The following is a 24,685-nucleotide window of genomic DNA, read 5'->3' as shown; positions in this document are numbered from 1 at the left end:
GGGAAAATTGAATTGAGCACCACACTATTACCATTATTCTTCCAGTACAAGCATTTCTACTCACCAGATGAAATGAGCACCCTTCTCCCCCCACCATGCATTGTTCTGGGGCTTCTCCTGATCCTCTGGGGCAATGTGGGGGAGATGTAGGGGTACACAAGGGGCAGGGGCTGCTGCAAAAGCCCTGCTGCACTAGCAGAAGTCATTGAGCTGGCTTCCACTAACACACTGAGTTGGTGAATCCACCTGGGTACCACAAAGTTCAGAGAAACATGAAATCCCAAATATAATCATGTTCCAATCTCTAGTTAAAATGAACATTTTCACTTAAAATGGATTAGTTTCTTGCTGAAAACTGTGTCTGGAAAGTATAGTTAGTTGATGCTTTATTCATGGTACAAATATTTTGCTTTTGTTTCTAAATCTGTCAGCTTAAGAGCGTGCAACCAAACGGAATGCATTCTTCCCCATCTTGACAGTCCCCTCCACCTTCCCTCCCAGCCTCTCTTTCACCTCTCCTTGGGTCAAATGTCAGATGGTAGGAGCAGAGAACTGACATTTTACTGCAGTTCTATAAAGGGCTATTCACACGTATGATGGCATTAAAAATAATGATAAACTACTTCAGGAGTATTAAAACTTCCATTATTTAGTGGTAACAAAGAAATCTTTACAACTTATCCTTGTGTGATGGAAAAGTTTGTTTACTGAGCAGGTTGAGTCCCTGAGTGTTTCTCCCCCTGCCAGCAAAGAGTTAACTGGCCCGAGTTGCAAGGGAGGCGGAGTGGAGGGAGATTCCTGGGGTCTGGGAGGAGAGCAAAGATGCAGACCCCGGTTAAAATAGGCAAGGCACAGTCCCACACAGTGTTTTGCGGGGAAATGGGTCCTCTGACAGGAAAGGGCAATAGTGGTTCTGAGGCCAAGGAGGATTTGGGAGTCTGCAGGGAAACAGTCCAGTTAAAAGCCGACGTTCCTGAAGTGGGAGTGGAGAAGTCTGATCTATGGAAAATGCGTAGAAGAAAGTAACCTTAAACCCGAACAGCATACAGCCTATAACTTGAGACAGTTTACGTTTTAATAAAAAGCAACAGCAGTTTGTTACATTTCTGTGGAAGAGGAAGAACCAAAACTCCTTCTTCAGATCTGTTACAATAAAGTCTGTTTGCAACCTGTTTTCCCAAGAGAAACACCCACTGTCGCTCGCGATTCATTCTCCATTGGGGATTTCACCTGAGGGGAAGGGAAGCAGAGGGCTGGCCCACGGGCGCCAGGAAGAGAGGGCAGCGCTAGCCCTGCTCCTGGTAAAAGTCGGAGGAGGGTTCTCTGAAAGACCTTCTCCTTTTACCTGTTACTTAGCAGTGTAATTATCATGATCCTACAAATTATTGTTCACATTTTGGTGCCAGAAAAATCCTCCAGTCTCCCCTCAAAAAGACAAGATAGCATTTTATAGGATAACAAAGTCATGATGCACAAAGACAGAGGTAGCAGGATGCCAGTTTAGCTGGACCACTTCTGTTCACCCTAAAGTTCTCACACCACAGTGTGGAGTTAAGTGTCCTGGTGACAATCATGAAAAATAATTTCTGATACAAAAATCAATGAATCAATCAAAAGCTTGGGTGCATTTCTTAGAAATATATTTTTCCTATAAATGAAGTACCAAGAAATTAAAATGGTCCTATGTACAATGATAAATACAACTCATGTTTCAAAACTGTGATGAAATCAGTCCTTATAAAGCAAGGAGGCTCAAAATCTAAAAGGCAAGGTAGAACTGAACTTTTGCTCTGATACAAATTAAAGGAAACACACACATATACAAACTTGTCCTCAAGCTAGCGAGACTAGCCGGCAACATGTTCCAGCCCAGGACTTGAAGAAGACATAAAGGTTCATCAAAAGACAAAATGAATGTGATCTATGCGACTGAGCCTCAGTAAAGCCGCATGCCTTTCTTTTCCCACCCCAGCTCACTCCAGTTCCCAAACGGAGAGCATTTCTGACTGCTTTCTTCTCTCATAACCTGCATATCCACATTGTCACAGCGCATTGTACTCCACACATTTGGATGGGTCGGTAGGGAAATGTTTCTGGCAAATGGTCATCAGCCTCTTCAAGCCCTGCAGAGATAAATACAAGAATGGCATGCTGGTAACCAAGACCAGACGCGGGAGAGTTGCAGCCCCGGGGCCGAGCGGGGCAGGCTTAAGCCTCCTGTTTGTGTACAAATGCTGAACGCTTAAGATTAAAGAAAGTGACTCTCCGGACAATGGATCCACCACTCTTTCTCTCACCTGGATGTATTTCCTCTGAGTTTCATCATTCAGAACGTGAGCCACGTGCTTTGAGAAAATCTTCTCTCGACCAGTTCGCGCATGGATGCCCACCATAGTGACGCCGATAGGCCAGGGAGCGTTCCCAATGGCCATCTGCAGATAGGCGTCGTTAGCCTGCAGAAATAAAGGCAGGCAACTGACGGGCAAGGCAAGAGGCACCAGGGGAGGCACAGAGCCTGCAGGGACAGCTAAAAGAAAGCCAAGAGCCCCATCTTCAGATTTTGTGGCTATTAGCTCTAGAGCCACAGGCCAGAGCACACCTGCAGTCCTCATGCTTACAAGCTTTCTGCAAAATGGCTTCACAATAATTATTACTTTCACTGACAAGGCACCAAAATTAGCATTTCTTGAAACAGTAAAAATCTTACTAGATCAGTTTAAAACAAAACACAAAAAACCACTATAAAATACAGCATTCCCCAGATCTCATTAATCAACACAGAACTTTTCAGAAGCTTGGATAGCGTTATGTCCACATGCAAACCTGAATGTTAGCTGGTCCAAGTCTCAAAGAATCATACAATGCAATGTGTTCTCCCATCCCTGCACCTGAAGGTCTAAACAACAACTTATACATGTTTGAACCTGCATTTCTATGCTTATTAGAGCTAATAATATTTCTCTGAAGGGTTAAGCTAGAGACACTTTCACCTCCCTTAATGCGGGGGGGGGGGGACCTTCAGCACGAGACCTAATCAGGCCCCCCAGGCCATCTGGCAAAGTCACACTTAGTCGCCAATTGTCCAAAGTCCCACATGACATCAGAGGCAAGTGGTTAAAAAGACAGCTGGGCTAGGCCAAAAGGGGCTTCCGGAGCATCGCCAATCAGCTTCCAAAGAGGCAGGGGCACAGTGATTGAAGTGCTGGCGGTCAGCTGGTTGTGGGGGCTACAAAGCACAGTGCAGGGTTCTTTGCAAGGAGTCTTGGGCTGGACTTTGAAGCCCCACTGATCAATGGTGCTTTGAAGTCCCAATAGTCACCTAATTGTTGGGGCTTCAAATGTCACTTCACATCACTGTGACACCAGGTGATCGAGAGGTAGATGCGCCACCCCCCCCCCATCAATTTATTTATTTTTTGCTCGAGGGAGTGATGGAAGATGAAGATCTGACCTGCACCTGCCTCAAGCCAATTAAGCCACAAAACACAAATATCATTGACTCTGTAAAAGTTCAGTACCTTCACATACTCCCTTTGCAGCATGAACTTGATAATGTCCGTTATTGATTCCTTGATGTCAGCAGGGATATTCTAAAGACAAAACAGCAAATATCAAGTAGGCAACGAAACTCGTGATTCTCATACCACACTATATCTTAAATAAGACCACAGACATGATCAACCCTCACAGCCAAAAACGCTTACTTTTGGAGAATGTAAGAACTAGCCAGCCTGAGAGAAACCCCGCTCCTTTGTTTGTGCCTGAGTGACTGAAGCAGGCACACTTCCAGAGCAGCATGTTAGTTCCTTTGAAAGCGAGCCGTTCTGCTGCACTGAGAGTGGCTGCAAAGCCAATCACACCTGATACAGAGACAGACCAGGATTAGAGAAGCTTGACCTCAAGTGGGTAATTATGCTGCGACAAAGAACACACCTTTGCGTGTGAGTGGAGGATTCAGACTTACAGGAGCTTTTATATATTTGCAAATCTGCAGGGAAGCAGCCAACCCCACTAATTTGCTTTGTCTAGAGTACTGTTTCTCCTTGCTTTTCCCAGCCACCCCACCAACTCAGCCACCACTCCCATCGTGCTCCAGCTCTGCTCCAGGCTAGGAGAATCTGAGTGGCAGAGGCAGGCAGCTCACTGTTGCCATGCGCTGAGTGTCCTCGTGGCTCTGCTTCACTATCCTTGGAGAGAAAAACATGAGCACTGGAAGCTAATACACTAGGATAAATGAGGGGTCTCCCTGCTTATTTAACTTATACGCAGAATTCATCATGCGAAAGGATGGGCGGGATGAATCCCAAACCGGAATTAAGATTGCCGGAAGAAATATCAACAACCTCAGATATGCAGATGACACAACCTAAATGGCAGAAAGTGAGGAGGAATTAAAGAACCTTTTAATAAGGGTGAAAGTGGAGAGCGCAAATATGGTCTGAAGCTCAACATCAAAAAAACGAAGATCATGACCACTGGTCCCCTCACCTCCTGGCAAATAGAAGGGGAAGAAATGGAGGCAGTGAGAGATTTTACTTTTTTGGGCTCCATGATCACTGCAGATGGTGACAGCAGTCACGAAATTAAAAGACACCTGCTTCTTGGGAGAAAAGCAATGACAAACCTAGAAAGCATCTTAAAAAGCAGAGACATCACCTTGCCAACAAAGGTAGTGATGTATGGAAGTGAGAGCTGGACCATAAAGAAGGCTGATCGCCAAAGAATTGATGCTTTTGAATTATGGTGCTGGAGGAGAATCTTGAGAGTCCCATGGACTGCAAGAAGAACAAATCTCTCCATTCTGAAGGAAATCAGCCCTGAGTGCTCACTGGAAGGACAGATCCTGAAGCTGAGGCTCCAATACTTTGGCCACCTCATGAGAAGAGAAGACTCCCTAGAAAAGGCCCTGATGTTGGGAAAGATGGAGGGCACAAGGAAAAGGGGACGACATGATTGGACAGTGTTCTCGAAGCTACCAACATGAGTTTGGCCAAACTGCAGGAGGAAGTGGAAGACAGAAGTGCCTGGCGTGCTCTGGTTCATAGGGTCACGAAGAGTAAGACACGACTAAACGACAACAGCCTCACCCATCTGTCTTCCCTCCGCCAATCCCTTGCCTGTGCCCGCCTTCTTCCATGCCGCCAGTCACGGGGTGGATCTGCCTGTCACTGACTGGCTCCACCTACTGTTAGTCTTCCTGCCTTCTCCCCTACCATTGCCAACTGTGCTGCTCCACAAAGCTCCTGCATCCTGATTTCCACAGTGTGGTGAGTTCAACACAAGTGTGACTAACAAGAGAGCTGAGTTTGGCTCGAAGAAAGGTTTCACATCTCTAGTCCTCTTCCATGGATTTCTATGTGACTTCCTGTGGGTTACTGCACATAAGCCTTAATTTCTATCTATAAAAAGAGAATTACTGTCTTGATCTTGTGCACAGGCAGACATGTTAAAAAAGTGAATGTTAACTAAGACTAGAAAGAAAACTGGCAAATTAAAAAATGGCCATGTCAGTGGATCTGAAGTAGAAGATCCAGAAAGGATCTTTCATCCCCTGGTATTGTACAGATTAGTAGTCTGTTTCACATCCTCCATCTGTGAAAAAGAAAATGTCACTGCACACACTCATCAGGGGTAGGGAAGCATTTTGGCCCCAGGGGTCAGATCTTTATCCCCTCCCCACTCCACCGGCCAACTGTGACAGGTGTGTGGGAGCACCTGATGTCACAGTGACATCCCAAAAGCACAGCAATCAGCTGGTTGTTGGGCCCTTTGCAATCCCTGTGCTCAGCACTTCACTAGGGTTGAGCACAGTGCTTACAAAGTGCCCGAAAATCAGCTGGTTGTTCCCCATTTGGAACACACTGAGTAAAGCACCTTTAGGCCAAGTCCCAACCTTTCCTGCCTCATGCCTGACATCACATATGGCATCAGATGCAGGGCCGTTGAGCATGGCTTAGCCAAAACAGCCTGGAAGCCCAATGGTGAGGCTTACAGGCCAACTTTGGCTCACAGGCTGGAAATTCCCCTCCACTGTGCTACATAGTTAGAAAAGGGTGACTGAAAAAAGCAGTCTTGCTTAATTCCAGAATCCCTAATACGGCAAAACCTTTATTAGGTCAATCAAAACATCACAAAACAGTGTGAGATTCTGAGTTCTCATCATCAAGCTAGATTGTAAACAAAGTGTGGAACAGAGGGTAAGAATTGTCTGCTGGTAAAACATTCATGCCTAAATCTAGTAGAAGACTTAAGATAGTGTGTTGCTGAAGTTACCCTTTTCCGAAGTTTTCTGAACAGAGGTCTCAGGTATGATTCTGTCTGCTTCTGAGTGGCGCTGTTTAGTTTGCCTTGTACACCACGTTTCACATAATCTTCTCTGGCGTTCAACTCCTTAGCCCAGACTCCAAGAAGAAACTGAAGATGACAAACAAATTTAAGCCATACTGCCACACAGTGGCTAAATATGAAGTGTCCATAAACTAAAGCTGCAACCCCATTCATTTACTTACAAAGAAATAGTACTTGCAATGTTAGTTAATTCTGGATAGATATGTTTCTGATTGGGTTGTCATTATTTCCCAGCCAGATGGGCGGGGTATAAACAATAAATTATTATTACTATTATTATTATTATTATATCATACTATAAATGAATCGACATTTTCCATGTAATAGAATAGTCCTAGAAAATGATGATGCCCCAGCCATGATTGCTTACAGGCCAGAGGTTCTTGCTTGTTAGGCTACTTACCTTCAAGAATTTGGTTATGATATCCATGTCTTTATGGTCATCCCCTTGTCCTAAGGATTCTCCCAAAGCCTGCAAAAGAGATTTTCCATTGAGATGTCTTCCAAAAACAAAAATAGCTGATGCAAGTTTACATAAAGAACATAATATTACAGATAAAATTAGGAAGTACTTCACAGTGCTTTTGAAAGGCTCTCCCTTTAAATTTCGTAAGTCAGGGTTGAGAATGCTAACCAAGTCACATCCCAGTGTTTACTCATATATTCTATGGAATTTTTCAGTTTGTTCCTCTGAACAAGAGATTCCCCAGAGAGACACAGCTGAGTGCAGATATGACATGTTATCTCAAGAGTGGTGCTGCCCTCCAAGACACAACAGAGAGGATGCAGAGACTCATCAAATCCAACAATTGTCTTCTATTCCTGCTGATCATCAGGAAAGGTCTGGTTCCTTGGGCCATAACCAGCGCTACCCAAATGATGAATTTCTGGTAAGAGATGGGGTACAACTCATGAGGATGGGGGAGATGTGTTTGGCAGGAGCCCCACAAGCCTCATCATGTGGACTTTAAACTAACCCTGCAGGGAAGGGAACCCAAAGCCCAGAGATAAGAACTGAGCCATTTTTGAGAGACAAGAAAGGAAAACACAGGGCAATGAAGGCGATGCCTAGCAACTTTCCAGTAAATACAGCACGAAAACTGAGAGGGTGAGGCACCCATAGATTTAAATGTCTATGTACTAACTAGCACACAGCAGTATGGGAAACTAACAGGATGATTTTAATACCCTAATACAGGCAGGTAAGTTGACCCAACAGGTCTCATTGACACTTGATGGGACGAGGCTTGTGAATGGATGTTAGAAGTGATGGCAGTATCTTGTTCTAAAGGAATAGAGTCCAGAAAGTGAAAGGGACACAGACACAAGCACACACACCTGCACAGAAATCCATGAATCTGAGAGTGGAAGCTCTGTTGAAAGCATCTGGGTAAGGATAAAAGGAGAGAAAAACAAAAGTGGCATCATTGTGGCAGCATACTACAAATTACCCAGCCAAGTGGAAAATGTGGGTGATGATTTTCTACAACAGATTACAAAAAGAGAATATGATGGTTGTAATAGAGGACTTCAACTGCCCTGGCATCTGCTAACAATCAAACGTCTAATAAATTTTTGCCTTCCTGATCAACCTTCCAAAGGAACAAGAAAGGAGCTGAGATCTTGGCAGGGGGTTGGACTCGATGGCCCTTGTGGTCTCTTCCAACTCTATGATTCTATGATCTTGGACTTAATAAAGACCTGCGTGATGAAGTGAAAGTGGTGTGAGCCTTGGGGGAGCTATTTCATCTTGGAACGTGTGATATATATATTGTGGCACAGCATAAGTTTGCATGCAACAGGTCTTAGGTTCAATCCCTGGGGTCTCCCCGTAGGGCCATCACTGAATCCTGCCTGAAACCCTGGAGAACTGCTACCAGCCAGTGCTGATTCTCACCAATCAGTGGTCTGCGTTGGTCTAAGGCAGATTCCTATGTGATAGCAAGGGAAATACAAACAAAGCCAAGTTGGATTTGTACCTTGGGCTTTAAGGAAAGACAGCTTTAGGAAGCCATAGAATTCCACGACTAGAAATTCTGAATAAGAAAAAAAGAGCACAAGTGGAATGGGAGATTTTCAAATGTGGAAATAGTGAAAAAACAGTCGCAAACCATTCCAGTGAGAAAACAGGAGACATCCAAAGAGGCCAGTGAATGCACAAAGAGCTCTCCAATGAGAAGACTTTAAAAAGACACATCCAGGAGACAGAGGGAGGCATATATGAGGAAGGACAAGTTTGATGGAGGATCCCGAACCTGTAAAGATGGTTTCAGCAAGGCTGAAGCCTGGAAGAAGCAAAAGCTTGCAAGGGATGCTAAAAACAAAAATATACGGATTCACTGGATATGTTCAGAGCCAGAAGAACAGGAAAGGGGTAGGTCCGCTGCTTGGACAAGTTGAAGAAATTAATGACAGGTGATGGACAGAAGCCAGAACCACTCAATTCCAATTTTGTTTCAGTGGCCCCTAAGTGGAATTATATTCAAACTGGGGAAAGTAGAACAAATGGTATGAGGTGAGGCAGCCCAGGAACACTGCTATATGTGAGTTCAAGTCCCATGGGCCAGATAAATTATACTGCAAGCTGTTGAAGAAACTTGTAGGTTTTATTTCAGAGACAGTTACTGTAATCTATGTGAATTACTCGGAAACAGATGAGGTTCTGTAAGACTGGAGTTGGGTAAATATTGCCCCTATCTTCCAAAATGGGGCGGGGTGGAGTTGGATCCGGCCACTCAACTTATCACTGATACCCAACAGATTATTAAGTGTCCATAAACATTTGAAAACAATGCACTGATTATCATTCATCATGTGTTTAATCTACAATAAATCATCCACATAAGCCTTATCCTTTTTTGAAAGATTAATGCTTTGGTAGTTCATGGCAATGCGATGGACATAGTGTACAGTGGTACCCCGCAAGACGAACGCCTCGCGAGACGAAAAACTCGCAAAACGAAAGGTTTTTTCGTTTTCGAGTTGCTTCGCAAGACGAATTTCCCTATGGGCTTGCTTCGCAAAACGAAGCTTGCCCCGGGGACAGCGGGTCTTCTCTTTTGAAGCAAGGGGCGGCGGGGAGAAGCGATCTTCTCCCCGCAGCCCCAGGTCCGGGGACAGCGGGAAGCGCTTCCCGCTGCCCCCGAACCTCTTTTGAAGCAAGGGGCTGCGGGGAGATCGCTTCTCCCCACCGCCCCTTGCTTCAAAAGAGGTCCGGGGACAGCGGGAAGCGCAGCGCTTCTTCCCCGCTGCCCCCGGACCTCTTTTGAAGCAAGGGGCTGCGGGGAGATCGCTTCTCCCGGTGCTGCGAAGCCGGGCAGGGGGGCGGGAACACCTGCCCCAGCCACCCCGCTTCGGAACGCTGCTCCGAAGCGGGGCGGGGGGGCGGGAACACCTGCCCCAGCCGCCGGGCTTCGGAGCACTGCTGCGAAGCCGGGCGGGAACACCTGCCCCAGCCACCCCGCTTCGGAACGCTGCTCCGAAGCGGGGCGGGGGGGGCGGGAACACCTGCCCCAGCCGCCGGGCTTCAGAGCGCTGCTGCGAAGCCGGGCGGGGGGCGGGAACACCTGCCCCAGCCACCCCGCTTCGGAACGCTGCTCCGAAGCGGGGCGGGGGGGCGGGAACATCTGCCCCAGCCACCCCGCTTCGGAACGCTGCTCCGAAGCGGGGCGGGGGGGGTGGGAACACCTTCTAAAGGCGGGCGGCGAAAGTCTTTGTCCCCCCTGCCTGCCTTCCCAGGGGCTTTTAAATCGCCCCGGACAGCGGAGAAGTCCTCCGCTGTACCGGGGCGATTTTAAAATGCCGCCCGCCAGCATTTTAAGATCGCCCGGACAGCGGAGAAGTCCTCCGCTGTCCCGGGGTTTTTTAAAATGCTGGGGGTAGGAAGAAAAGCCCTTGTCCCCCCCCCCAGCCTTTAGAAGAGGGTCTGAAGGCGGTTTCCCTAGGAACGCATTAATTGATTTTCAATGCATTCCTATGGGAAACCGTGCATCGCAAGACGAAAAAACCGCAAGACGAAGAGACTTGCGGAACGAATTAATTTCGTCTTGCGAGGCACCACTGTATCTTGATTTCAGCAAAGCCTCTGATCAAGTCTCCCGTGCTATTCTTATTCACAAAATGATGAATATGGGCTGGTCAATTCTACTGTTCAGTAAGCAACCATAATCAGCAGGTGCTCCTTTAATGGCAAGAAGTCTCAAGAGGATTGCTACAAGGCCCTAGCCTTGGTTCCTGTGCTATTCAAACATTTTTTATAAATGACTAGGCTGAGGGCATAGTGCAGGCATTCCCAAACTTGGCCCTCCAGCTGTTTTGGGACTACAACTCCCATTATCCCTGACCACTGGTCTTGTTAGCTAGGGATGATGGGAGTTGGTAGTCCCAAAACAGCTGGAGGGCAGAGTTTGGGGATGCCTGGCATAGTGGGTATCCTTATAAAAACTGCAGATCACATGAAGCTGAGTAGATCTAATATCAAAGAACAGAGAATCAAGATTCAGAATGACCTTGACAGGTTACAACACTGGGCCAACATGATGAAAGTAGAGATAAATGTTAAGTCCTGTAAACAGGTACAAAAAGGACAGAAGTTTAAGACGGGGAAGACCTGGCTTAGCATTAAAAACATACAGGTTTCCGAGTAGATTGCAATCTGAACATGAGCAGGGCAGTGTGGTGTGGCTCTTTATAAGAAGGTAATGTAATTTTTAAGTGGCGTTAACAGAAGCATGAGTGTTTGGATCACAAGGAATAGAGTTCCACTCTAGTCTATGCAGCTGAAGAGCAGTGCACCCAGTTATTGGTGCCATGCTAAAATACACTGATAAAGTAGAAGGTGGCCAAGGTGTTGATGGGTGAGGAAAACACGTCCTATGAGAAACAACTGAAGGAGCAGTTTGTTTAGCGTAGAGAAAAGGAAATTAAGGGGAGATGTGATAGAAGTCTCCAAATCAGACCTCACCTGGAGTACTGTGTCCAGTTCTGGGCACCACAGTTCAAGAAGGACACTGACAAACTGGAACATGTCCAGAGGAGGGCAACCAAAATGGTCAAAGGCCTGGAAACGATGCCTTATGAGGAACGGCTAAGGGAGCTGGGCATGTTTAGCCTGGAGAAGAGGAGGTTAAGGGGTGATATGATAGCCATGTTCAAATATATAAAAGGATGTCATATAGAGGAGGGAGAAAGGTTGTTTTCTGCTGCTCCAGAGAAGCGGACACGGAGCAATGGATCCAAACTACAAGAAAGAAGATTCCACCTAAACATTAGGAAGAACTTCCTGACAGTAAGAGCTGTTTGACAGTGGAATTTGCTGCCAAGGAGTGTGGTGGAGTCTCCTACTTTGGAGGTCTTTAAGCAGAGGCTTGACAACCATATGTCAGGAGTGCTCTGATGGTGTTTCCTGCTTGGCAGGGGGTTGGACTCGATGGCCCTTGTGGTCTCTTCCAACTCTATGATTCTATGATTCTAAGTTCCGGCTTCCTTAGGAAGAGACTGTCTCCGGTAGAAAGCACATTTCAAGCCATTATAGCAGCAAGCATATGGGGGAACCCATAATAAAATTCAAAAGCCTCTCCATGACAGTCTCCTTCACATTTTAGACAAATTATGCCCTCCCCAATAGGCTTCTTAAAAAGAGCAAGAAGGGAGTCATTAAAAAGGCAATGGAGGGGGTGCAGGTTTCTGCCGCCTCCATGCAATTTGACCACTATGGACAACTGTTGCAGAAATTTCTGCAGTCCAATTGTCTCTTGTCTAAATAAATTAGTAGGAAATTATAAAACTTGTAAAATTATACAAATGAGAATTATGCACATTTTCTCAATCTACATTCTTTTTGCAAGTAGCAGAATCCATCTTCTCTTGGTGCAGAATTTATTTACCAGCATGGTGCCTTGGTCACAATTTGAAAACAGTAAAAAATAATATAATACCTCCAATTCTTCAATTGTTGTGTTCTCTTCATGGACTTTGAGATCATTCTGTGTATCATCCTCTCCCTGTTCCTGCCCACCCACAATTTCATTCAGATACTGCTGATCTATCTTATCCAAAGCAGCCTTCAGGTCATTCCTTAATCCCTATGGAAATAAAAACAACAGTTGAGAGTATGCAGAGTTATCCTAGGAACTGTCATAATTGAAACCCTGAAAAAATATGTTTAAGTATCTTACAATTTTTATACACAGAATTTGAGTATCATGGCATCATACTACATAACCCTGTTAGTTGTTTTAAACATTAATAAATAATATCATAAATAACAATACTGTGGGAGTATTGCTTTTATTTGTTACTATATGTATTTTTGTGTTTTAATGTTGTAAACCGCCTTGGGATCCTTGGATGAAAGGCAGAATAGAAATTTAATAAATAAATAAATAAATAATAATAATAATAATAATAATAATAATAATAATAATAATTGTATAATCATGATTTAGAATGAAGAGAGAGTTCATATCATTGGAGAATCCTACAAAGACATCTCTAAGGGCATACTGGGCCTAATAGTAAAAGAAGTGTCATTCACACGAGCAGCCACAATTTGAGTGGTGGCAGTTCTCTTTCTCTGAAGCTGATAAATGCATGAACTCACTACAGCAAGTCTCACTACAGCAATATACAGTGGTACCCCGCAAGACGAACGCCTCGCGAGACGAAAAACTCGCAAAACGAAAGGTTTTTTCGTTTTCGAGTTGCCTCGCAAGACGAATTTCCCTATGGGCTTGCTTCGCAAAACAAAGCTTGCCCCGGGGACAGCGGGTCTTCTCTTTTGAAGCAAGGGGCGGCGGGGAGAAGCGATCTTCTCCCCGCAGCCCCAGGTCCGGGGACAGCGGGAAGCGCTTCCCGCTGCCCCCGGACCTCTTTTGAAGCAAGGGGCTGCGGGGAGATCGCTTCTCCCGGTGCTGCGAAGCCGGGCGGGGGGGCGGGAACACCTGCCCCAGCCACCCCGCTTCGGAACGCTGCTCCAAAGCGGGGCGGGGGGGGCGGGAACACCTGCCCCAGCCGCCGGGCTCCAGAGCCCGCCAGCATTTTAAGATCGCCTGGACAGCGGAGAAGTCCTCCGCTGTCCCGGGGTTTTTTAAAATGCTGGGGGTGGGAAGAAAAGCCCTTGTCCCCCCCCCCAGCCTTCAGAAGAGGTCCGGGGACAGACTGTCCCCGGACCTGGTCTGAAGGCGGTTTCCCTAGGAACGCATTAATTGATTTTCAATGCATTCCTATGGGAAACCGTGCATCGCAAGACGAAAATCTCGCAAGACGAAGAGACTTGCGGAACGAATTAATTTTGTCTTGCGAGGCACCACTGTACATAAGTTGTGACTTCTAAATTTGTCCTCTAAACAACAAAAAGCTTACAATTGAGGTTATCTGTAAATCCAAACCATTACTTACAACACTAAAGTGTAGTAATAAGTTGACAGAAGGCACTTGACAGAAGTCAAGATGACAGAAGGCACTTTCTGTGTCCCTCTGTGTGGGATTATAACATTATATATTTATGAAGTATATACACAGGTGGGGGCACAAGAAGCAGGATATCCATGGCTATAATGTTACAGGTGCACCAATTTTGCACAGGGACAGCCCTTTAAATGATCTCTCTTATGCTTATGCACAGATTTACCTTGTTGACTTCTGGCGCTAGAATTTCTATCTTTCGCAGCCTTTGAAAGGCATCATAATCTGTTTCTCCAAACAGTCTGATAGGTTCACCCCTTTCTCTCAATCTCCTCATGACCTGGAAAAAGTCAAGTGTTTCTTTCAAACAAATGAAGAAAATAGAACAAACAACCCATTCACATCCCCACAGGGTATTACAACTCAAGCACTGTGCTTGCTTATTTTCACGAAATTTATCGTTCCTTGCTAAAGAGCACAAAATGGGCAGCAACATACCTAATGATGACTAGTGGCAGCTGTTTAAGGGTAAAGAGACCCGTGACCATTAGGTCCAGTCATGGCCGACTCTGGGGTTGCGGCGCACATCTCGCTTTAGTTAAATATAATTACAAAAATTGCACCTCTGATCTATGGAGCATACATGAGTAGAATTCTGTGATGAATAACGGGAGTTCCTAAGCCACATTAAGTAGGGGACAATTAGGGTACATTTTGGGGCAATACATACAGATATATGTCTGTAATGTGGATGGAAATTAATACATTATCTCCAATGAACTAGGTCGGGGGTTACCCATGTGGTGCCCTCCGTATACTGTTGGGCTACGTCTGCCCCAACCAGCATAACCAGCAGTCAGGAATCATGCTAGTTGTAGCCCAGGAACGCTTGAAGGGTTGGGACAGATGTAACACAGCTTCCATCCTCTTTCTAGATTGAGCTTTCCAATTTTACATCAACTGAGGAATATGTCTATAGCTTGGAATATTTATTTAAATCAGGATTTGAAAACAGTTTAATATTGTCTTAAAATCCTAATTCAACAGGAAGCCTGTTGAGACTTAATCATGATTAACAAATGTCTGACATACTCAGCAGACCCACTGAAATCAATGTGTTAAGAACATTTATTTCAATGGGTCTGCTCTAAGCATCTCTAACATTAGGCATCAAACAGTGATATCCTTGTAAATGCAGTTATGGTAATAGGAAAATCACTCTCAAAAGGGTAGGAAGGGAGGGCGGTAGAACTCTTACCTACCTGAAGTTAAGGGTAAGCCATCATTATGTCTGCACTGGCTACAGGTAAATCAGTAAAGTACAAGTTACTGATGCGAAATTTTTGCTGCCTGAAAAGCTAGTCTGATGAATATCCTCTTATATTTAGCTAGTTGATTCCCTGGTCTCTTGTACAACTTCATGGGCATATAGTTAATTCATGATAACTGTAATTTCACACAGTAAAATATAAATACTCTGCAGATTTGTTAATCTGGTAAAGGCAAAACAATTATCTGCATATTGCCAGCTCCATATATTTGTCTTTACCTCTTGTCTAGAAAGAGTCATAGGCAACTTCTCCTCTGCCAACTCTAGTTCTAATACTGGATTTGATGCAGTTACTGTCTTCTCCTCCTCTTCCTCTTCCTGCTGAACCTAGGTAGAGGCAAGGAACATAACATAACCAGTTTTAAATATGGGCACAGAAAAAGTCTAAACTTCCAGGAACACTGATTGCTTCTAAGAGCAGCTATTAGCACTACACAGAACAGCCAACATGCAAAAACCTGACCGTAACCTCTAAGACGTGCCAGTGGTATAAAATAATTTAGAATTCGCTTTGTCCTGTCTACGGAAGTTTCATATAGATAAACTATAGGCTGCAAGCATTCCTCAGTTCTCCACTCCACAAAGTATGGAAATAATTATAATTTCAGACAAAACAAAGCTAGCGTTTTTGTGAAGAGAAACCTGCTACATATAGTCAATATGGTATTCAATACATTGAAACTATCATGGTGATATGCATAACTCATCAGCCACTCAGAAAATGGGCAAAGGGAGAACTATGTTTACTACATATAGCAACTAGACAACTATATACAGTAACTGAAAACTATGGTTTCCAATTGTGATTTGGAGGCACACTATGGCTTGCACAAACCAGTCTGCCCAATCCAGCTAGACTGGAAAACAATGGGCAAACCAGGAAAACAGAGCACATACAAGGAGGAAGAAGCCAAACCACAGTCTGCCATTACATGTGAACTGAGGCTTGAGAAAATATCAGCTATTACCTGAAATGTATGTTGTCAGGACCCAGCCTATTTATTGTGGTTGTATTTTTTGTATTTTTAAACTACTTTTTACATTGTAACCTGGCCTATGGGGACACGGGTGGCAGTGCGGGTTAAACCACAGAGCCTAGGACTTGCCGATCAGAAGGTCGGCGGTTCGAATCCACGTGACGGGGTGAGCTCCTGTTGCTCAGTCCCTGCTCCTGCCAACCTAGCAGTTCGAAAGCATGTCAAAGTGCAAGTAGATAAATAAGGTACCGTTCCGGCAGGAAGGTAAATGGCATTTCCGTGCACTGCTCTGGTTTGCCAGAAGCGGCTTAGTCATGCTGGCCACATGATCCGGAAGCTGTACGCCGGCTCCCTCGGCCGATAAAGTGAGATGAGAGCCGCAATCCCTGAGTCGGTCACGACTGGACCTAATGGTCAGGGGTCCCTTTACCTTTTTAATCTGGCCTATGAAATGAGGGTGAATGGTGGGTAATAACAATAACAATATTTTTCTGTGCAAACTATTATACCCTGGTTGAAATGTCTCATACTTTCAAGAAGTGTGATATCAGCCGTTCTCCACCATAGACACAGGTGACAATTTCACTTATTGATGCAGAATGCCATTCAAGCATATCTCTACTCCTTGGGGAAAGCTCCACAGTGCACATCTGGGACCATTTAAGTAGTAAGCAAAAATTACAGTGATTTTTACAGAATAGCAGCCCTAAGTTCATTGTATAAAACAGTATTTTAAAATGCATTATCATACACCCAAATAGCTGTGAAAAAGAAGTTGGTTATGATAATAAAGGAGTTAAGACCCAGACAGGAAAAAAAGATTTAAGCCATTTTACCAGTGGGATTGTTAAAAGCAATGTCTGCACCAAATAAAATAAAATAAAAGTACTTTCAGGACTTTAGCAAATGCACCTTCATTTGCAAAATGTCAGAGTTTTTTGCTTTGTTTTAAACACACTAACAACATTTCAATGAAATGCAGAGATCTGGGAGGCTCTTGGTGAGCTAAAATGTCTCATAGTTTTGTTTATTTGAAAAGCAACTGGCTCCATCCACACTCCTAATCTTTTAACCAAGTTTCTCTAAGTGGGACATAAGCAACCAGGTCAAACGAGAAATTACACAGCTACTTGATATTATTGCCATGTAAGTTAGTAAAACTGTAGTGACAGCCAGAAAATAACAGAAACGCTTTCCTTCGTAGTTATGCACAAACCAGTCCTCTTTTCTGGGAATACTCAAGGGAATGCAGTACTGGCACCTTTTTTTCCAAATGTTAAAAGTGTGGCAATTACTGCAACAACTTCATGCTGAGTACCAGCACCTTTTTCTATTATAAAAGAAAAGCACCCTCTCTGGCAGGCTCCCTCCACACATTCTGCCTCCTTCCTCACTCCAAAGTTATTCCGCCACGGCAATCCATTTCACTCCTGCAGCTATAGGCCTGTGCACAATACGGTATCTCATTAAGTCCTGGCCCCACCAGCTTTCATCCTAAATCCAATGACGATGGATGATATAAGTCATAACACTCCTTCTAACAGAAGTTATAAACCCTATGTTTTCATAAATGTTGCAAAGGAAATAAAAATAACAACATAAAATACCATAGAATCATAAAGTTGGAAGGGATCCTAACAGTCACTTAGTGCAATGCAGGAATATTTTGCCCAACAAGGGGCTTGAACCCACAACTATGAGATTAAGAGTCTCGTGCTCTACTGGACTGAGCTATCCCAGCAATCCTACTTCATAAAAGCTAAGTTCCACAGCATATTTGAAATATGTTAAATTGAATACTGCTAATAATTCTGTCTAAAAGAAACTTGATTTTAATAGGCTTAATGACTTGTGAAATATATATATAGGCCTGACACTACAGGATACTGTAGGATACTATGGGATATATCAGATTATGACCAACCATAATGAGACCGGATAAAATGGGCCTGCTTTAGGCAGCAGATTTTGGGGTCCCAAAAGAAAGGCAGAAAATTGGCAATTATTTAGTTCTATTACTTCCCATTACTAAATTTCCACGCTACAATCCTCACATCCAAACTGCTTTGATACAATCAAAGTGAGGTGGGAAGAAGAGCAGAGGCCTTCTAGGTCATGATGTGTCTTACGTATGAGCTTAGTTATTATTTCACCCCAACTAAACAACAAGAAATGCAAGCTGCATTTCATAGCCTTTCAAGAAGTGGGCACTCTTGGCTAACTGGTCGAGGCTACTCAGAAGTTAAAATCTATTAAATTCAATGGGATTTATTCCTAGGTAAACAGGATTAGGATTACAGCCTAAGAAAGGAAGGTATACATCTTTTACGCATTCAGGCCACCACCACCCCCCCACTCTCACCCCACAATGGAGCCAGCATCTAGAAATTAGCAGCCTCTATTTTGCTTTACAAAAGGGTTGGTTATATCAGATCCAGGGTACATGCCTGCTGGAGCACAACTTAAAAAGAAAAGCTTTATTCTCAAACAGCCTCATGCCCTCCACAGAAGAAGCCAAACTATAAACACAAATTCAAATAGCTGCATACTCATGCATGCCTCTTCCTGCATTGCAAACTTTTATTGGAAACTCATACCTCTCCTGGTGGCTTCTCGTTTACAGGCTAAAGTGCAACAGTGATAGAGTGAACAAAGAATTATTCATTTTTAAATAAATTAAATAATAAAAAGGATAGAGGAAACATAAAACACAGCATTCACCATTCATTTATTTTTAACACACCTATTTGTAATTTTTCCTAGCCATCATATTGTAACTAACTATTTAAAGTAACTCTAATCTCTCTCACACACAAACGTTTTGATACTTTCTTTATCCAGATTCTAGAACTGTAGAAATTTATTCTACATTCCAAAAATCTCTTAGTTGCATGCCCTTTATAAGTTATTTTATTTAATGTATTAAGATCTGACACCATATATTTCTTTTCCCTGCCTCTTTGAGTAGGGGTTCTTGATTCTTCCCATTTTTAGTCACTAATAACCATGTTGCAATCCATGTATTTCCTACTAATGTATTAATACATTTTAAACTATGATTAAGCAGACACTGCACAGCTAGCCAGAATCACTACCATTACTGCTTTCACGTTACCTTGCAACCACATCTTTCAAAATATGCCTCTTCTTCCTTCTTGGCCAACTCACTACGCTTAAAGTATTTTTTATTTCCCTGAAAGAAAGGAAAGTAGTTACTACATTGTGATGTTTCATAAACAACTAACATTTCTTCTTTCAGTAATGTGAAGCACAATAGATGGGCTGTCAGATTCATAACAGCTCAATGGTAGTTAACAGGAACCAGGACCAACTAGCACACTAAAGGGGGAAAGGTGCTCTCATCTAATATACAATGACGTGAATATAAAAAGGCCACCAGCACATTCTTCCCATATGGTCCCAGGGCAGATCCAGAGACAACTGCTGGCTTCCGGGCACCGAAAAGCCCTGGCAGCCCCGAAGCCAGGCTGGCGAGGGCAGAGCTTTGCTCCTGGGCAGCCCCGGTGGCCGCTGCCGGGAGGCTGGAAGGAAGGAACAGGCCGCCCGACTGGAGCCGGGAGGGAAACGGCTTCCCTGCCTGAATAGCATTCTCTTGCGGTGGCAGATTATGAGAGCGGCGGGCGGGCGGGCGGGCGGCGGGGGGCGAGCTCTCTTCCGGGGAAGCTCATCCCGCTCGCCGGCCTTTCACGTCCGGCCTTTGTGTGTGTGTCCCCGCCCCCCCCGAGACCGAGAAAGAGACTCCCCCGCAGAGCCCGACTCGCCCGGCAAAAGCAGCGCTCTCTGGCCGAGGCCGCCGCGAGGCCCAGGCTCCCCCGTCGCGCTGAGGGAGGAGGCCCCGCGCCGCCCTCTGGGGCCCCGGAGACACCCGCGAGGCCCGGCGCGGAGGGGCCGCCCCGCCACTCCACCCGGCAGGAGGAGCCCCGGGCCCCGCGGCGCCTCTCTCCGGCTCACCCCGAGCAGCTCCTTCTCCTCCAGCAGCTTCCGCTTCCGCTCGATCTCGGCCTTGACGACGTCCATGGCGCCTTCGCCTCACACGGAAGCCCCGCAGCCAAAGCAGCCCGGCCGCGCAGCCGCACTGACGCCCGCCTCAGACGCCGCTGGGGGGGGGAGGGCGGCCGCCGCGGCAGCAGCAGCGAGCGGAGGATCCCGGGATTTCCGGGGGGGGCGGGGTTGGAGCCGATGGCCGGAAGAGAAGCGGGCGCCGTGTTGGGGGGGGGGCTAGGGTGCCACACAAGGGGCCAAAATGGTGGGAACCTTTCCGAGGTTTGAGGCCTCATAACATCACTTTTTGGGGGAGTAATACCTTAAAATTATATATCAATGGAAGGATATTTTAATGAAGAATGTAATGCAGTAACTTCTATGAAGGATTATTTATTACAACAGCAGTCGTAAAAGAAGAAATGTGAAACACATAGAAGAAAATAGGTATACAAAAGTTCTCACCATGTCACTTAATAGTTGGGTAACCTTTAGCTTTAATTACGGCTTTAAACACCTTCCCATGGAGTGAACCAAGTTTTTCAGTTCAGCTGTAATCATCTGAAACTAAGATTGAATTGATCGCGGAAGAATTGATGCTTTTGAATTATGGTGCTGGAGGAGACTCTTGAGAGTCCCATGAACTGCAAGAAGATCCAACCAATCCATTCTGAAGGAAATCCGCCCTGAGTGCTCACTGGAAGGACAGATCGTGAAGCTGAGACTCCAGGACTTTGGCCACCTCATGAGAAGAGAAGACTCCCTGGAAAAGACCCTGATGTTGGGAAAGATGGAGGACACAAGGAGAAGGGGACACCAGAGGGTGAGATGGTGGGACAGTGTTCTCGAAGCTACCAGCCTGAGTTTGACCAAACTGTGGGAGGCAGTGGAAGACAGGAGAGCCTGGCGTGCTCTGGTCCAGGGGGTCACGAAGAGTCGGACACGACTAAACAACAAGAAGATTGAATTATTGCCTCTATTAATTGGGTTTTATTGCTGGGTTGCTTCTAACTAACAAGTTTCTTTGGTCGGCTCCATAGATTTTCAGTTGGGTTAAGGTCTGGGCTATGTATTTTTGGGCATTTGTTGTTGTTTAGCTGTGTCCGACACTTCATCGGCATTTTGGGCATTTACGGCATTTACATTCCCATTAATGACACAAATTCTGGCCACACCTTTGGCTGTCATAAAACCCCAGATCATAACACTAATTGGGTGTTTCACAGTAGGTGTAATGCAAGTAGGATGTACCGTATTTTTTGCTCGATAATACGCACCTGACCATAACACACGCATAGTTTCTAGAGGAGGAAAACAAGAAAAAAATATCTGAATGAAACAGTGGATGTATCATTTTTGTGCTTCATGCTGTGGCCACAGACATGTGATTTGACGGTGAGTTTGGGGTAGCCCAATGCAAAAATCCTGAGGATCCATGTGGATCTGTGCTTTGTAACCACGTTTTAAGTGGGGAGGGAAGGAAAAACACAGAAGGGACAAGGAGCACGAGAGGGGTGTGCGGAGAAGCAGCTGGCTAACAATGCAGGAGAGGGGTTTAACGGGAGGGAGGAAAGGAAGGCAAAAGTTTCCCTCCACCCACCCAAGCCAGCCCTCTCTCTCTCTCCCTCTCCCACCTGCATTTTCCGGCTGCCTGCGATGCTGGACGCAGCAGCAGCAGCGGAGCACAGAGAGGAGGAGGTGGTGGCTGTCTGCTGCGCTCCTAGCCGACGGAACCTGAGCCGGGTGGGCTGGAGTTTGAGCAAACACAAACTGAGGCAGAATGCAGGAAAGCAGCAACCTCCTCTCTTTAGCCTTCCCTCCTCCGCGATCTGATTTTTACCCCTGTACTCGGGCCAGTCGGCTCCAGGGACTACACATTCGCTCAATAACATGCACAGACATTTCCCCTTACTTTTTAGAAGAAAAAATGTGAGTGTTATAGAGAGAAAAATACGGTAAATCTCTGATTCCTCTCACTTATTTCACGCCATCACTACCAAACAAGAAGATTTGGGTCTCATCACTGCAAATAACACTGTCACATTGTTCTGCTGTCCAGTTAACATGGGTTTTAGCCCAGTTTAATCTTTTCAACCTTTGTTTGAAAAATAGCAATGGCTTTTTCCTTGGAATTCAAGCATTTAGACCATATTCCTGCAGTCTGCGCCGAACAGTCCTTGCACTCAACTTCACATTACATTGCGCCATGCCATCTTGCATACTCGGATGATTTTCTTCTGTCACGTAGGCACATCTCTCAATACTTCTATTGTCACTTGCTGTTGTGAGCTTTTCCTTCCTTTACCAGTCTGATTTTGTAGTGACTGAAGTCTCTTTTATGTTGTTTAGTTGTGTCTGACTCTTTGTGACCCCATGGACCAGAGCATGACAGGCACACTGGTCTTCCGTTGGTCAAACTCATGTTAGTTGCTTTGAGAACACTGTCCCACCATGTCGTCCTCTGTCATCCCCTTCTCCTTGTGCCCTCAATCTTTCCCAACATCAGGGTCTTTTCCAGGGAGTCTTCTCTTCTTAGGAGGTAGCCAAAGTATTGGAGCCTCAGCTTCAGGATCTGTCCTACCAGTGAGCACTCAGGGCTGATTTCCTTAAGAATGGATAGGTTTGATCTTCTTGCAGTCCATGGGACTCTCAAGAGTCTCCTCCAGCACCATAATTCAAAAGCATCAATTTTTCAGCGATCAGCCTTCTTTACGGTCCAGCTCTCACTTCCATACATCACTACTGGGAAGACCATGGCTTTAACTATACGGACCTTTGTTGGCAAGGTGATGTCTCTGCTTTTTAAGATGCTGTCTAGGTTTGTCATCGCTTTTCTCCCAAGAAGCAGGCGTCTTTTAATTTCGTGACTGCTGTCACCATCTACAATGATCATGGAGCCCATGGAGTTTGTGGGGTGCTAAATTCATGAGTTCAATAAATGTTACAATTTAATTAGAGTGTGTGTGTTAAAACTGTGCTTCAGACTCTCAAGTGTTAGAATGTACTGAAGAGCCATTTGTATTAAGATGGATGTTACAAGTATATTGTATTAAGATGGACTTTGCTACTGTGGCTATGGGAGAAGGCAGAACCTCCTGGGGTCTGTGTGCTGGGAACCTCTCCATTGTAGGCTCAGGTTGTATATATGTGTTAATAAACCATATATCATAAAGACACTACAATCTCTGCTGTGCCTCATTTTCCAAAGGGAAACATGGATCCCCTAGGTAGTGTGCCTGGAACTCCTTGGAATCTTGCACTGCTCAGAGGTTGGGAGCGGCTTGCAACAATATTCAGTTTTCCTCCATGGAGTTCAAACTCACACGTATGCATTGAGCCACTGGAAGCTGCTGCTGTCAGTGGCCTGCTTTGCATATCATGGTAAACCAAACTGGTCAACCAGGACTGTGCAAGCATGCTGGCTCAGAGAGGAGCACAAGCACACTTTGCTCCTCTCCAAGCTTTCCAACTCAGTACAGGATGGCAGATAAGCCAAAGTTTGGCTTAGCCAGTCCTCCAAACTCAGGATCATGGTGAAGGTGTTCCATAGCCATGACCAATCCAAATATTGGGTTAGCTGCCACACTATGCTGAACTAAAAACCCCGGGGAGGAGCACAGCAGGCATGAGTTATTCCTTGGGAGACAGTCCTGGTTGCTTTGATTTATTGCTTACCCTCCACTCTTAAGGTCCCAAGGTGGGTCACAACAGTTTAAAATGCAACATTAAATTGAGGGTATTACCCTGCCACCATAAGAGGATTGTCTCCTTCAATCAGAGGTGCCAACTTGTGAGGGAAATGGGGGGGGGCATGATATTCAGATGTTGTATCAGGATGTTGGGAGGAGCGAAACATGGAGGCAATGCAGCTTCAGTGGTGGGTGACTCCTCCTCTTGCCACTGCCAGCAGCTGGTGGCTGCTTCCCCACTCCTTTCCCTTCACAGCAGCCGGAGAAGAAAGAGCCAGCCACTGAAGCCCTGCCATGCTCAGCTCCCTGATATGAGGGGGGGGGCAAAAGAGTTGGGGCCCCAGGAATTAGCACCCTTACCTCCATGTTGTTTGACGTACAGGCATCTCCATATCTTCTCCATAAGGTTATCACCTCATCTCCATGGCTCTAGTTCAGAGTTTTCCAAACTCTGTCGTAACACATTAGTGTGTTGGCTACAGTGTGTTGTGCAAACTCTCCCCACACTCGTCCCAGGGCTGGAGTTAGTTTAACCTCCGGTTTGCTAGTAAAATTGAATTACTATGGTGCAAAATGATGCAAAACTGAATTACTGTGTCATTAAATGATGCATGCCTAAAAGGTGTGCCACCAACATGAAAAGTTTGGAAAGCTCTGGTCTAGTTGGTCAACCCGGGTGCAGGGCACATTTTGATAGATGCTGGAGGTGTAGCCGTTACTCCATTTTGAGCTGCTCGGCGTTTTTCCTCTCATTTTCTGGGTGAGGGTAGCACATGGTAGAAGTTGTGCCAGAATAGTGATGGTGCATTTCTCCCCTTGTTGTATAGGATTCCTCTGTCCAATGGCCTGATATGGGCGCAATATCACTGATTTTTGAAAGTCCTCCTGACACCAGTTACAACAAGCAACCAAGACTTAAAGATCTTCACACATTG

The 24,685-nt window shown here is 45.3% G+C and overlaps 1 protein-coding gene across 4 annotated transcripts; it reads right to left on the bottom strand.

Moving 5' to 3' along the window:
- Positions 1 to 1,057: 1,057 nt before the first annotated feature.
- Positions 1,058 to 20,160, bottom strand: PRPF18 (pre-mRNA processing factor 18). Of its 4 annotated transcripts, XM_082240151.1 has the most exons (12): positions 20,032 to 20,160; positions 19,175 to 19,252; positions 18,657 to 18,683; positions 15,302 to 15,409; positions 13,979 to 14,092; positions 12,285 to 12,431; positions 7,687 to 7,734; positions 6,752 to 6,820; positions 6,274 to 6,414; positions 3,519 to 3,590; positions 2,298 to 2,453; positions 1,058 to 2,123 (listed from the first exon to the last, which is right to left on the bottom strand). In XM_082240151.1, exons 1-12 carry the CDS (start codon positions 20,095 to 20,097, stop codon positions 2,043 to 2,045), a joined length of 1,107 nt encoding a protein of 368 aa, XP_082096277.1. In that variant the 5' UTR covers positions 20,098 to 20,160; the 3' UTR covers positions 1,058 to 2,042. The 4 variants fall into 4 exon arrangements, with proteins under 4 accessions (XP_082096277.1, XP_082096279.1, XP_082096278.1 ...); XM_082240153.1 differs by lacking the exon at positions 7,687 to 7,734; XM_082240152.1 differs by lacking the exon at positions 18,657 to 18,683.
- Between the last annotated feature and the right edge of the window lie 4,525 nt (positions 20,161 to 24,685).

Source organism: Podarcis vaucheri (genome assembly GCF_965113315.1).
Source record: "Podarcis vaucheri genome assembly, chromosome: 10".
Lineage (NCBI taxonomy): Eukaryota > Metazoa > Chordata > Lepidosauria > Squamata > Lacertidae > Podarcis > Podarcis vaucheri.
Note: the sequence above shows the minus strand (reverse complement) of the source record. Positions and strands in the feature narration are given on the sequence as shown.